Below are 13,907 nucleotides of genomic sequence, written 5' to 3' on the forward strand. Positions count from 1 at the left end.
TCGCGCTTAATTGAAGAAAATAGGAATTAATTAATTTTGGCTTATTTTTATATCTGAGCTATTCATTAGTGTAAATTAAAATTGGAACTGTTGTGTGTAATAGCTCATCCTGTGAACTTACAAAACACATAAAGTACCATTGAAGTGTGTTGTGGTTGTGTCCCTATCTTTGGACCAGAAGGTCATAGGGAGGATGTGGAAGCTTTGGAAAGGGTTCAGAGGTGATTTACTAGGATGTTGCCTGGTCTGGACTTAAAGGTCTTAATGAGGAAAGGCTGAGGGACTTGAGGTTGTTTTCGTTAGAGAGAAGAAGGTTGAGAGGTGACTTAATTGAGACATATAAGATAATGAGGGTTAAATAGGTTGGACAGTGAGAGCCGTTTTCCTTGGATGACAATGGCTATTACGAGGGGACAGTTTTAAATTGGTTCTATATCTACCACCCCTCAATGTCAGGTAGTTTCTTTACTCTGAATGTATTAGATACGTAGAACACACTCCTTGCAACAGTAGTAGACTTGCCAACTTTAGGGCATTTAAATGGTGATTGGATAGGCATATGGGCAAGAACGGAATAGTGTAGGTTAGATGGGCTTCAGATTGATTGCAACATCGATGGCCAGAGGGCCTGTGCTGTGCTGTGCTGTGCTGCGCTATAACCTCTTATGTTCAATGTAATTACAAGTCCCACCTCCCCTTCTGCTGAGTCATATGGTTTAATATGTTGATTAAAAATAACTGTAAAGTAACATTATGGAAACGTGTCGAAGTGATAAAGCCATTTAACGTTTAAGAACAACTTTGGGTTAAAGGAGGAAAGACCAGGGACAAATTAAGAAGCTGTGCTGCACATAAGCAGTAAATCACAAGTTTAACTCTTAAGATTGCTTGTGGCTGTTCTGTTTTCTGTTATTCTGTTGAGTTAATTTGTACTAGAATAATAATTTAACATTCTAAAATTTCTTTCATGGGATAACTGTTTGCCTGGCTAAATCATCATTTATTACCCATCTCTAACTGCCATTGAGAAAGTGGCACTGTGTCGCATCCAGGGACAGCTGGATCCATGTGGGATAGGTACACACACAGCACTACTGTGCCTTTTGAATCTGTAATTATGCAGTTTTGTCATATACAAAGCATCATCTATTGCTGCCTTTGTTTCCTGGAGGCTTTTGATCTTGCTTCTCGGGTGGGAGCTGTTTTTTGAAGTGAGAACTGGTTGGAATGTGAGTTTAGTGAAAGGCACACTTTCTCATGTTTTGGAAAAGGAGTCAACAGTAATCTGGGGTTCAATTTCTGAGTGAGTACACACCCAGTTGCCATTTGCTTTCTGAAATTCTGTCTGCTTGGAATGGTTGTGGATTTGAACTTGGATTAGAGGTAGTGTGGATTGAATGTTTTCTTGCTTATTATCTCCATGTTTGTGAGTCATCTGCTAGAGATGAGGTGCAGTGTTGCTTCAAGGAAACTGGAACAGAGATTTGATGAAATGACTCTGTCTTATTTGGCTGAGGGAAGATTATGAGGACAAGAATTTCAAACCTATGTGGCCGAACTAAAATTCTGTGCAGCTGTAGCATGACTTCCCAATTTTTATATTCTATGCCCGACCAATAAAGGCAAGCATGCCAAATGCTATTTTGACCACCTTATCCATTTGTGTTGCCATTTCGGGGAACTGTGGAACTGTACACCAACGTCCCTCTGCATGTTGATTCTACTAAGATTTCTGCCATTCATTGTGTACATCCCTCCTGCATTAGACCTTCCAAAATGCATCACCTCGCGTTTGTCTGGATTAACTCCACCTGCCATTTCTCCACCCAGGTCCCCAGGCTATCTACAAGCTGCTGTATCCTGTGGCAATCCTCCATTATTTGCAACTTCCCAAATCTTTGTGTCATCTGCAAACTTACTCAACAGGCCACCTAAATTCTCCTCCAAATCATTTATGTAATTGTGGGTATATAAATGATCCCTGCAGAACACCAATGGTTGCAGATCTCCAGTCAGAAAAACACCCTTCCAGTGCTACTGTCTTCTATGATTAAGCCAGTTCTGTATCCAACTTACCAGCTCGCTGTAGAATCCATGTGACTTCACCTTTTAGCATCAGCCTGCCACGAGGGACTTTTATCAAAAACCTTGTTCATGTCCATATAGGACAACAACTACAGCCCTGCCCTCATCAATCACCTTTGTCACTTCCTCAAGAAACTCAATCAAGTTTGTGAGACACGACCTTCCCAAAAAAAGTCCATATTTTTCCTATCCCTAAGAATCTTGTTCAGTAATTTCCTTACCACTACTGTAAGGCCCACTGTCTTGTAATTTCCCAGAGTACCCCTGGTTTTCTCCTCAAATGAACGGCAGTGGCTATTTTCCAGTCTTCTACGACCCCTCCTGTGGCTAACGAGCATCCAAAGATTTTGTACAATTTCACCAAGCAATTTCTTCAGTATTATGGGATAGATCTTATCAGGCCCTGGGAACTTGTCTATCTTAATGTTTTTTTTAAACACCCAAAGCAACCTTTTTTTAAATCTTGAGATGACTCAGAATGTCAGCATACCCTTCCTGAGACTTACCATCCACCATGTCCCTTCCTTTGTGCATACCAGTAGAAAGTATTGTTAAAGACTTCATCCACCTCCTCTGGCTCCATGCATAAATTCCCCCCTTTGTCCTTCAGGAGACCTATGCTTGCCCTAGTTACCCTCTTGTTCCTTGTATATGCAGAAATTATGTTGGGATTTTCCTTAATACTGTCTGCCAAAGGCATTTCATGGTCCCGTTTAGATCTCCTAGTTCATTTTTTGAGTTCTTTTCTGTTATCGTTGTGCTCTCCAAAGGCTTTGTCTTTAGTTTCTTAAACCTCAATATGCTTCCTTTTTCTTTTTGACAAAGCTCTCAATTTCTCTTCTTATCCAAGGTTCCTGAATCTTGCCATCCTTCTTCTTAATTTTCAAAGGTACATGCTGGTCCTGAACTCTTAACCACTTGGCCTTTAAAAGATTCCCACATGCGTGGTGTGGACTTAACCTCAAACAGCTGTCCCAGTCTACATTCCCCAGTTCCTTCCTTATGTTATGATAGTTCAACTTCTCCCAGTTTAGAATTCCACCCAAAGACAACTCGTATCTTCATCCATAAGGACTTAAAACTTAAAGAATTATGGTCACCGTTCCCAAAATGCTCCCCCACTGAAACTTCGTTCACCTGCTCGGGAACTCCTGAAACAATTGCTTTATTCTGAACCTGATGTGGCAGGAGACTCCAAGGAGAACAGCAAAACCACCACAGTGATGTCCACAATACAGTCTTTAAGAGGTGAATCATCCCCACTGATTAATGGGATATCCTGGGTTGTGACCAACAAAATGTATAAGCATCAAGCATAGCAAGAAACTTGGTCAACAGTGAAGTCAAAGTATTAAAAGGAGCACACAAGTAGCAAGCACTCTAAATATGATTTCCTTTGTATGTAGCAGAGGCTACAGATCAAACATTAAACTTATCAATCATTTCAAAAATTATCAAAATGGAGTGGAAACAAGTCATCCTCGATCCCCAAGGCTACCTAAGAAGAGAAGATGATGTATGTAATAGTTATTAAACACATTTCACCCAACTTAAATGTTAATATTTTGACATGAATAAACAATGTATTCGATTAGACTGAAAATGTAAGACTTGACTGCTGAGGAACACATTCATAAACCAAATCCATTATTTCAGTACTATTGTGAAATTAAGATCCATTGTATGTCCTTTTATCATTTTTTTTGAAAGATGCAATTTCTTTTGTGAAAGTATTACTTTATGTGCTGAACTGAATTGCATGTTATTAAGCTTTTTTTTATGTTCTGTTTCTTTGTGCAGAAATCAAGATGACTACCAATTAGTTCGAAAATTAGGTCGAGGGAAATACAGTGAAGTGTTTGAAGCCATTAACATCACAAACAATGAAAAAGTAGTCGTTAAAATACTTAAGGTAAGACTTGCTTCAGAGCTGATGAGCATTATATACCCATAATTGTATTGTCCTATAACATAGGCCTGCGCTACACTTCGGCCAAATAACAGAGCCTTTAGAGCTCTTTCTCCGAAGAGTGGTGGAGGTGGATTTATTGAATACTTTTAAAGCTGAGACATGTAGATTCTAAGTTAACAAGGGAGTCAAAGATTATTGGGGTAGGTGGGAATGTAAAGTTGAGGTCACAGTCAAATCGCCTGTTACCCACTTAAATGGAGAATCAGGCTAGAAGGGCTGAGTGGTCAGAGTTTTCTATGATAATAGGTGGAAACCTCCCAGTACTACCGATTTTATTCTTGTGGAATCTGAACGAAAATCTTGCTAGTTTAAAGAAGCTCAATATCCTCACAACCATTGAAATCATAGAAAACACCAATTCTCCTTCGGAGAAAATTCTTAGAAGAGAGAGGGACGAATGTGATAGCTCTGTCAAAGAGCCAGCATAGAGTCAAAGGACTTAAGAGGCCTTCTGTGCTTTGGTAAGATTCAAAGTTTCATGGAATTCTGACCTACAGCATAGGATCACAAAATAATTACAGAAGAAAAACACTTTTAGGGCTAATGTGCCTGTGCTAGCTCTCGAAGAGCAGATTACTTAGGCTCCCCATTCACTGCCTTCTCCCTGTAACAGATTTACAGCAAAACAAAAGAATAGTTAATGGGACTGGTGGCGTATGGAAGGATGGATTTGATCAATATGTCACTCCATCAAAATTCTTAACACTAATGTAAAATGTCTCAAGAATTGGTTTTTTTTTATCCTTTAGAACCTGCGACGTGAGTGTTTTGGACTGTACGCCTGAAGGAGTTTGATTAACTTGTAAATATTTCTGTAGCCATGGTCATTTCTTTCAAAACACAGTACTAGAGAGAGAGATTTCTAGGAAGGTGATAAGGATTTGTTTACATTGGGAGAGTTTATGAGCAGTAAGATTAAGCTTTCAGAAAATTTGTGTTTAGGGGCAGCACCTTAAGATTGGAAAAATGCTTTTTAGCTTGGGCATTTCGCAAAAGTGTTGGCTGAACCTGGATATATAAAATAATTGTTTCTGACAAGGGCGTTGGTTTTACAACTGTTAAGAAAAGGGTTGTATTCACACAAGGAGTTTAATTTTAAAATCTCAGATTAGAAGCGTTTAGCTAAAACTTTAATGGACTTGCCTGAAGCTGAGAAAATCTAAACGTAGTTGTATGAAGGTTCCAAGTTGTGGCTATCAGATTCTCCATAAGTAAATTAAAGCCTTAATTAAATTAAGCACTTTAGTAAAGGAATGTTGTTGGGACTAATAATGTTTTACCATGTGTATTGAAATCTTTATTTTGAGTTATATATAAATAGTTGGTTTATTTTATGTTACCTCAATTTCTTTTGCATGATAAACCTTTGTTTTATTATAAGACAGAAGCTACAGCATAGCATGTTTATATTTCAGTAAAAGACTGCCTTATTAAAACAAAAAAAACCATTAAGCCAGATTTCATTCTGTGATTTGACTTGTCCAGTAATTCCACCAGCTGGAATCCCATCACAATAGTTCTGTGAGAATTGGGTAACCCTCAACCATAAAGTCTTGGGTAAATCTAGTCAGTGAGTCCTTCTTTACTGGATATTTGCTTCTCATAACAACTCCTCACCCTTAAGGACGCTTGACATTAGAAGCTCACTATATAAAGAAATATGTATTTGTATCTTATCACCTGTTGGTGCAGTCGAGCTCCTGCAATTGTGTGAACAGCAAAGGGGAGTAATAAAGTGATCACAATAACTAGTGATCTGAAAATTAAAACAAATCAACACTCTCTTGTAGCCTGTAAAGAAGAAGAAAATAAAGCGTGAAATTAAAATATTGGAGAATCTGCGTGGCGGTCCAAATATTATCACACTCATAGATATTGTCAAAGATCCTGTGGTAAGTGAAGTTTCAGTTCTTTTACTTTTGTTGAGTTTATAATGAAACACTACTCTAATTAAAACAGAATGAAAAACAACATAGTAATGTCGAAGTACAATGGTAGCCACATCTTGTGAAGGCTTTTTTTTGGTCTTTTTGTGGCAATTAATAGCATAGTAGAGAAAACCGATTCCATAAGTTCAGTAATAGGAAATAAGAATCCTCATTCAGAAAGATAGGCTGATTAGATTCAGCATTTCCCAATACTCAATGGCACTTCTCTCCCCAACTATGGTTTAAGTTGTTGTCCTCTGCATTCTTGGAAAGTAAATCAGGGCATTTCCTATGGTATCCCTTGAGAGAAGAACCATGCAAAACAGCAGTAGTTAATATCTTATTGTTTTTGTAGTAGAGAGCAAATAATTTCTGTGAATATTTTGATGATAAAATCGTGTTATTTGATCCATGATTACCATTGGCATCGGACACTTGATACTGGCTGAAGCTCTCCTACACTGAGCAGATATCCCACACTGATCAATGTCATCAGATAACAGGTTAAAACTCAATGGAGTTAACTCTTTTCATTGTGCATCAAGTGACAGTAGTTCGCAACACAGATTCTACTTCTGTCTGTTATTTAAATTCAAATAGCTCATGGTTTCCATTTTCTGATTCCTTAATGAGATGGATGGAGTTGTCCAAGAGTTTGAGAATGAAGAAATGCATTTCATGTTGAAGACTTTTTTGCTCATCATGCATGTCCAGATTGTCACAGAAAAAAATTCCCTCTGTTATCCTATAATTCTTTGAGATAAATATAGATTTCTTGTATGTCATCTGTTTTAAATTCAATAGTATTAGCTTGATTATAATTTCTGATCAAAGGATCTTAAATATAATGAGTAAAGCAATTTTGAACCAGTTCTGCCTTTATAGTAGCCAACTGACAGATCTAAAATTGCTTTTATAAAATATAGTGAGAGCAAGATTTATTTGATGAGATATCCTTCATGTATTATAATCCAGTCCATCTAGTCTAAATTCACAGGAGAATAGCTATGGATGTTGTTCCAAAGTTAATTTAGTAATAATGTTTAAACATTTTGTGACGTAGCTTTGGAATGGCTACACAAGGTAGTTGCAAGAGAAGTTAGAATGTTCAGGTTATCAGAACACTTCAACCTATTTAGGAACAATTTAGATTTAAGTACCAGGGCATTTAGCTGAATGTGCAAGACACTGAAAGCCGTACAAACGCATTGTGGTCTTGCATGGTTGTACTGATGCTATGATAAGAACCTCAGCAGGTGAACCAAACACAAGACATTCTTGAACAAGAGCAAAATATTGCAAATGCTGGAAGTTAAAATTAACAGCTGGGAATGCTCAGCAGGTGAGACAGAAACTGCAAAGAAAACAAAAGCACTCGAGTTTTACTGCGGTGACCTTTCATCAGAACCCTTAAGACCTTTTTTTAATTCGCTTGTAGGGCATGGGCATTGCTGGCTGGGCCAGCATTTAATGCTCATCCCTAGTTGTCTCTAAGAAGGTGGTAGTGAGCTGCTTTCTTGAACTGCTGTAGTCTATGTGCTGTAGGTTGACCCACAATGTCCTGAGGGAATTCCAGGATTTTGATCCAGTGACTGTAAAGGGATGGTGAGTAGCTCAGAAGAGCTTGCAGATGGTGGTGTTCCCATGCCCCTCTGAATGGAATTGGTCGTGGGTTTGGAGGGTGATAACTAAGGATCTTTGAATATGTACTAAAAATAAAAGATGCTGGTGATCACAGTGGGTGAGGCAGCATCCATGGACGGAAAGCAAGCTATTGTTTTGAGTTTACATAACACTGCTTCAGAGCCATCCAGACGTTACCTTGCTTTCTTTCCATTAATGCTGTCTGACCTGCTGTAATCTCCATTTCTTTTCAGTACATATTCCAGCATCTGCAGTAATTTGTTCCTCTTTGGTGAATACCTTGATTTATGAGCTCCTCCTGGGCATCACAGGCGGGGGTGGCACAGTGGCTCAGTAGTTAGTACTGCTGCCTCACAGCCCCAGGTATCCGGTTAAATTCCCGCCTCAGGCAACTGTCTGTGTGGAGTTTGCACATTCTTCCCGTATCTGCATGGGTTTCCTCCGGATGCTCCTGTTTTCTCCCACAGTCCAAAAATGTGGAGGTTAGGTAGATTGGCCATGCTAAATTGCCCGTAATGTTAAGTGGATTAGTCAGGGGTAAATATAGGGGTGGGGTGGGTTTCTCTTCGGAGGGTCAGTGTGGACTTGTTGGGCAGAAGAGCCTGTTTCTACACTGTAGACAGTCTAATCTACTCATGTGTTTTGAGAAAATGGATACTTGGCCAAAGAAACCCATTAATTTGATTCCTTTAAAAGGTTTTCTCTTATTCATAAATTAATCCTTAATAAATTCATCACCTGTTTCTTCATTCCATTAGGTCTCAGGCATTTCTTTGCACAATATTAGATGATAGCATGCATTCGAATTCTACCCGCCCCCCACTGGGTTTCTGGATCTCCCTTTTTCTGTTTCTGTGTGTCTGTATCTCTCTCTTTACACTGTGTTTCTCTCTCTTGCTCACAGTCTGAGTCTCTTGCTCCTTTCTGTCTGCATCTCTTACTTGCTCTGTCTGCAAAATGATTAAAGACCAATAATGGATACATTTGATGAAACCTAAAAAATAAGACGAGGACTAGGTCACGATGGTGTGATTCTTACAATGCTTGGGGGAAATCAGAGAGGCTCAGAATCTTCTCAGATTATTTGGTGAAGCAAGTTATGACATTGGACTCTTGGACTACCCAGAGAGATTGGAATTGTGTAGAATTCCAAGAAAGGGACTTTAAACTGCCTGACTTGTCTAGACATGTTGTTTATTTTGAGTAATATGGTCATTGTAAGTATTTCACAAATATGTTTGCTGTAGGCAACTTTCTTGACAAGATGTATCAGTCCATTAAAAGCTATCTAATGACAGAAGGGTTGTGATTTCTAATTGACATTCAGTGAGTTGTTGAAATGTAAGTGTAAATAGCTCAGTTTATGGAGGATTGTGTGAATGTTCTGTCCAGAGATGTACTTAATTGCTACACAGGTTCTATCCCTGAAATAATGTTAGGATGTGAAGTTTTTTTTTGAAGTTAGATTTAGATGTTAAATTGTTAATCTTTTCAGCCCTTAATTTTGTGATCTTTTTATTCTGAAGAATAGATTGTTTATATTGTACCCATTTCTTGCATCAATCACTCCCATGTCAGGTTTGGTGTCAAGTTCCCTGCACTCTGACTGAGCAAGTGTGACTGTTACAGAGTGAGTTCAAAGATGTTAACTCAACTACACTGAAGTTTTTCTACTCCTTCCACCTTTCCTCCTCTAACTTTTCAGTTCTGTGAGCAATTTAGTTCAATTTAATGCTAAATTTGATTTCTGCTGTGGATTCCGAACCAGGAGTTGAATTCACACTATCTGAACTCCTCTTACTAACAACCCTTAAAACAATAATTTGATCAGTCTTGGCTAAATTGAAAACAAAAACACAAAGGTAACACAGTACCTTTATGCAGTGTGCCAGCTGGATCACTGGTTTTGAAATTTTGAATTATCTACTTGTGAGGGAGATATCTCCTTGCTTAGATTATTTTTATTTTTGAGGGTGGCGTTTGACCTTTATTTGACCTTTCATCCGCAAAGATATGAGTCAGAGTGATAATAAGCCATGCAGAGGAAGGTTGGTGTGGAATTAATCGCTCCAGTTTTTCGTTTGGTGCACAGTTACAGTAATCAATTAATTTATCACTACTTTAATTCCATACACTCCTCCCCCTTGCTCCCCAGTACTGACAGTTTTATAAATCACTTCACTTGCATTTTGTTTTAATAAGGATGGTAAATTGCTCTAGATTCTTGTTTAAATGGCATTTTCAGAAAAGCAGGGATTAGAAATGGACAAGATCATCTATGTTTGCAACAGTTGAACTGTAGTTTGCAGTAGTTTGCTAATATTCAGATGTACCTTCAAATATTGTTTTCTTTGGCTTGCCTTAACCTCAATAATTAAGAAATGATGGAAACCTTAATCATGATCAAATGTCTAATGTGAAAGATGTGCTTAACATGATTACCATCATTTTGTTAGAAGTTTACATCTATTTAGTAACTGCCCAGAAATGACGACTTCCAACAAAAGGCTGTCTCTGACATTTAATTGCTTTACTATTGACATTGGATACCATTGATGTTGGTCCATGATCAGAAAGACTCCTAGATCAACCATATAAATGCTGTGGCTACCAGAGTAAATCAGAGACTGGTAACTCTATAGCACGTAGCTAGCTTTGCACCCCAAAATGCTGTCCTTGACCCATGTGGCACAAGTTGGCAGAAACTAGAATGTGTTATAGTCTTAGATGAGTATAGCTGCAACAACATATATTATCCCTTGATATTCAATGGTATTACCATTGCTGGAAACACCCACCCACCAGGATTACCGTTGACCAGAAACTGAATTAGACTAGCCATGCTACATAAAACATCAGAGGCTAGGAATCATGTAACATGTTATGAGCCACCTGACTCCCAAGTGCCTATCAACCATCTACGAGGCGTAGAGGGGGGATTGTCTTATAATATTACTCACTTATCTGAATGGCTATAGTTCCAACAACACTCAAGTTTGACACCATCCAAGATAAAACAGCCCACTTGATTGACACCATATCTACAAACATTCATTGACTACAGTATTGATACTAAGAAGTAGCAGCTGTGTATTATCTACAAGATACACTGCAGAATTTCACCAAGACACCTAAGACCATCTTCCATATCCATGACACTGCCATTTGAAAAGACAAGGGCAGCAAATGCCTAGGAACACTTCCCCTTCCATGCCATTCACCATCCGCCTTGGAAATATATACTGAACCTTCAGTGTAGTTGAGTTAACACCTTTGAACTCACTCTGTAACAGCGTTGTGGGTATACCTACATTCAATACAATGCAGCAGTTTAAAAAGACAGCTCACTGCATCCATACCCCTTAAGGGCAACTAGGAATAGGCAATGAATGCAGGGGTTTGTTAACTACATTGTCTACTATCTGTAATAGTGCTTCCCAAACATTTTTTCTCACTGTTACTCCATTTCAAAGCTTGAAAATTATACCCTTGCTGTCTGAGAGACAAGGAGCAAAGGAGGAGGAGAGACCTGTGAAAATGAATTAAGGCATGGACCTCCCTGGTCCACTGTTGCTACGAAGCTTATGGGTCTTGATCCCAATTTAGGAATCCCTAATCAACAAGCTGCACTGTTTCTGAAAACAAAGGCATAAATTGTCAGTTATAAAAGACTTGACTCATTCTTTGTTTATTCTCAGTCACGGACGCCAGCTTTGGTTTTTGAACATGTAAACAACACAGATTTCAAGGTAAGATTGTGCTTTTTGTAATGTAACTTGGTTGCCAAAAAATGTGGTACTCCTCTCCTATTCCTCATCTACCCAACTCCCTAGCTTCACAAAAATTAACCCGTGAGAAAAGGAACAGTTGTTGCAATCCTTTCCTACAGTGTTGTGAACTTCCCATTTCAATATAGCTTCCTTGTTTAGTGGATTGGAGTCTACAACTTAGAATCCTGAATATTTGATCTCATAAAATTGTAGTCTTGAACTTTAGTGTTTTCATCCCTACAGTTTAGTGATGTTGCTACTTTCCCATTGAGTTTCCCAAACCCATTTTTCTTACTTAGTACCTTCTTGAAACTGATTTCATTTCCTAGCTATTCTATTGCTTTCTGGTTCCAAGCTTGGCTGTTGAAGGTTGATAAATTTAGTTTTTAATTCAGCTGAAGACTATATTGTTAATTCCATTTATCAAATGTCAAAATTCTGTTCTTTGCTTGCATCAATATGTGTCACACTTTCCAAGTATACTTTTCAGCTCTACGTAAGTTGAAGATGAGCAAATTTATAAGAAGTTGTAATTTCTAAAGGAGCAAATGAACTTCTTCATTAAGGGTTTTACTTAAAAACATTGCCTGGCTGTCAAAAAGCAGTTAACCCTGAATTCACCAGTAAAGCTATGGTAGGAATTGAAAGTCCTTTAATTTTCACCCGGTGATATTCTGCTCTGACCTCTCCCATGCCAGTCTAACTTAACTCTTTTAAACATCTATCCTGTGTGGAATCGAGCTTTTTTACTTCTGTCTCCTCCTCAGTTTCTATTGGGATTTTCTTTCCTACTTCATCCTATCTTGTCACTTATCACGCGTTTATTTTCTGAAAACAACAAATGCTGGCGATCATCTAGACTTGAAACATTAGCCTGCTTTCACTCCGTGGATGCTGCCTGACCCGCTGTGATTTCCAGCATTTGTTGTTTCCAGCATCTGCAATAATTTGCTCCCGCACTCACATTCTCCTGTCTCTGCTACATTAAGTCCTCTGCCTCCCATCCAATTTCAATCTCAAACATTCAAGATTCTTACCATCCTACTCTCCAGGACATAGTGTTGAATCCTCTGTTCCTTTATATAAGCTCATAAATGCCTTCTATCTTGGCATTTTTTTGAAATGCCTATCAAGAATATGTGTTGCACCTTCCTTGCCAGCAGCAACCCACCTGCCAAATCCTTCTATCTTATTGGTCTTCCAACCTGCATGCACTCTCAGGGATTTTACCTGGCCACCTCCTTCACATCCTATTTACCATTAACTGCTTGAACTCTGCCCCTCTTATTGTTTCCCTTTAGAATGGCAAGGCCCTTGTCTACCTTATTGTGGATGAATGCATTGACATGCTGACTTAGACTGAAACTTATTTTATGACTGTGACCCCGTTGATACTTTGCAGCACCTTCCCTACCCTTCGATGTGGCTTTGTGAAGCATTTATCACCAAATGGTACCTTTAGTCTGCTGCTTCTCTGGTATATTATCTATCCACCACCACTCACTCCTGCCCATCTACCGCCCTGGGTGATTTCAATCTCTTCCGCAGCATATTCTGACTTCTGTATTCAATTCACTAACTTCTTGCCCCCTCTAAAGCTCTCCCTCTATATAAATGCTCCTGCCCTTATTCACGGTGACAGTCGCGACAGTGCGAACTGTTTCTCCCAATATACCTGTGACCTCCATCACAAGCAAAGTAATCTCAAAATCAACTTTATTTCTTCCCGAATATAACATCAGACAACACCAGGTTATAGCCCAGCAGGTTTACTTGGAAATACAAACTTTAGGAGCACTCCTCCTTTGTCAGGTAGCTAGTGGGGCAGGATAATTTCTTTTTTTTCCCCCACCCCTTCCCCCTTCTTCCCCCCCCTTCCCCGTCTCTCTTTTGTCTTCCTCCCCCGTCTCTCTTTCTTCCCCTCCCCCGTCTCTCTCTCTTCCCCTCCCCCGTCTCTCTCTCTTCCCCTCCCCCGTCTCTCTCTCTTCCCCTCCCCCGTCTCTCTCTCTTCCCCTCCCCCGTCTCTCTCTCTTCCCCTCCCCCGTCTCTCTCTCTTCCCCTCCCCCGTCTCTCTCTCTTCCCCTCCCCCGTCTCTCTCTCTTCCCCTCCCCCGTCTCTCTCTCTTCCCCTCCCCCGTCTCTCTCTCTTCCCCTCCCCCGTCTCTCTCTCTTCCCCTCCCCCGTCTCTCTCTCTTCCCCTCCCCCGTCTCTCTCTCTTCCCCTCCCCCGTCTCTCTCTCTTCCCCTCCCGCCTTTCTTTCCTCCCCCCCGCCAGCCTCTCTTTCATTCCCCTCTCCGTCTCTCTTTCTTCTCTCCCTCCGTCTCTGTTTCTTCTCTTTCCCCCCCATCTCTCTTCTCTCGTGCCCCCCTGTCTCTCTTCTCTTCCCCCCCGTCTCTCTTCTCTCCCCCCCCCCCCATCTCTTTCCATCCCCTCTCCCCCGTCTCTCTTTCCTCACCAGTCTCCCTGCCTCCTCCTCCCGTCTACCTTCCCAACCCCATCTCCCTGCCTC

At 39.9% G+C, this 13,907-nt stretch overlaps 1 protein-coding gene across 4 annotated transcripts in view; it reads left to right on the forward strand.

Annotated features, from left to right (window-relative positions):
- Positions 1–13,907, forward strand: part of LOC132822998 (casein kinase II subunit alpha) — a 91,792-nt gene that overhangs the window by 53,005 nt on the left and 24,880 nt on the right. For all 4 annotated transcript variants that reach the window (XM_060836520.1, XM_060836518.1, XM_060836521.1 and 1 more), the window contains 3 exons: positions 3,886–3,997; positions 5,848–5,949; positions 11,328–11,378. In XM_060836520.1, the coding sequence (XP_060692503.1) occupies positions 3,886–3,997; positions 5,848–5,949; positions 11,328–11,378 (265 nt within the window). The remainder of the gene's footprint in view (positions 1–3,885; positions 3,998–5,847; positions 5,950–11,327; positions 11,379–13,907) is intronic.

The sequence above is a fragment of the Hemiscyllium ocellatum genome, chromosome 15 (genome assembly GCF_020745735.1).
Source record: "Hemiscyllium ocellatum isolate sHemOce1 chromosome 15, sHemOce1.pat.X.cur, whole genome shotgun sequence".
Lineage (NCBI taxonomy): Eukaryota > Metazoa > Chordata > Chondrichthyes > Orectolobiformes > Hemiscylliidae > Hemiscyllium > Hemiscyllium ocellatum.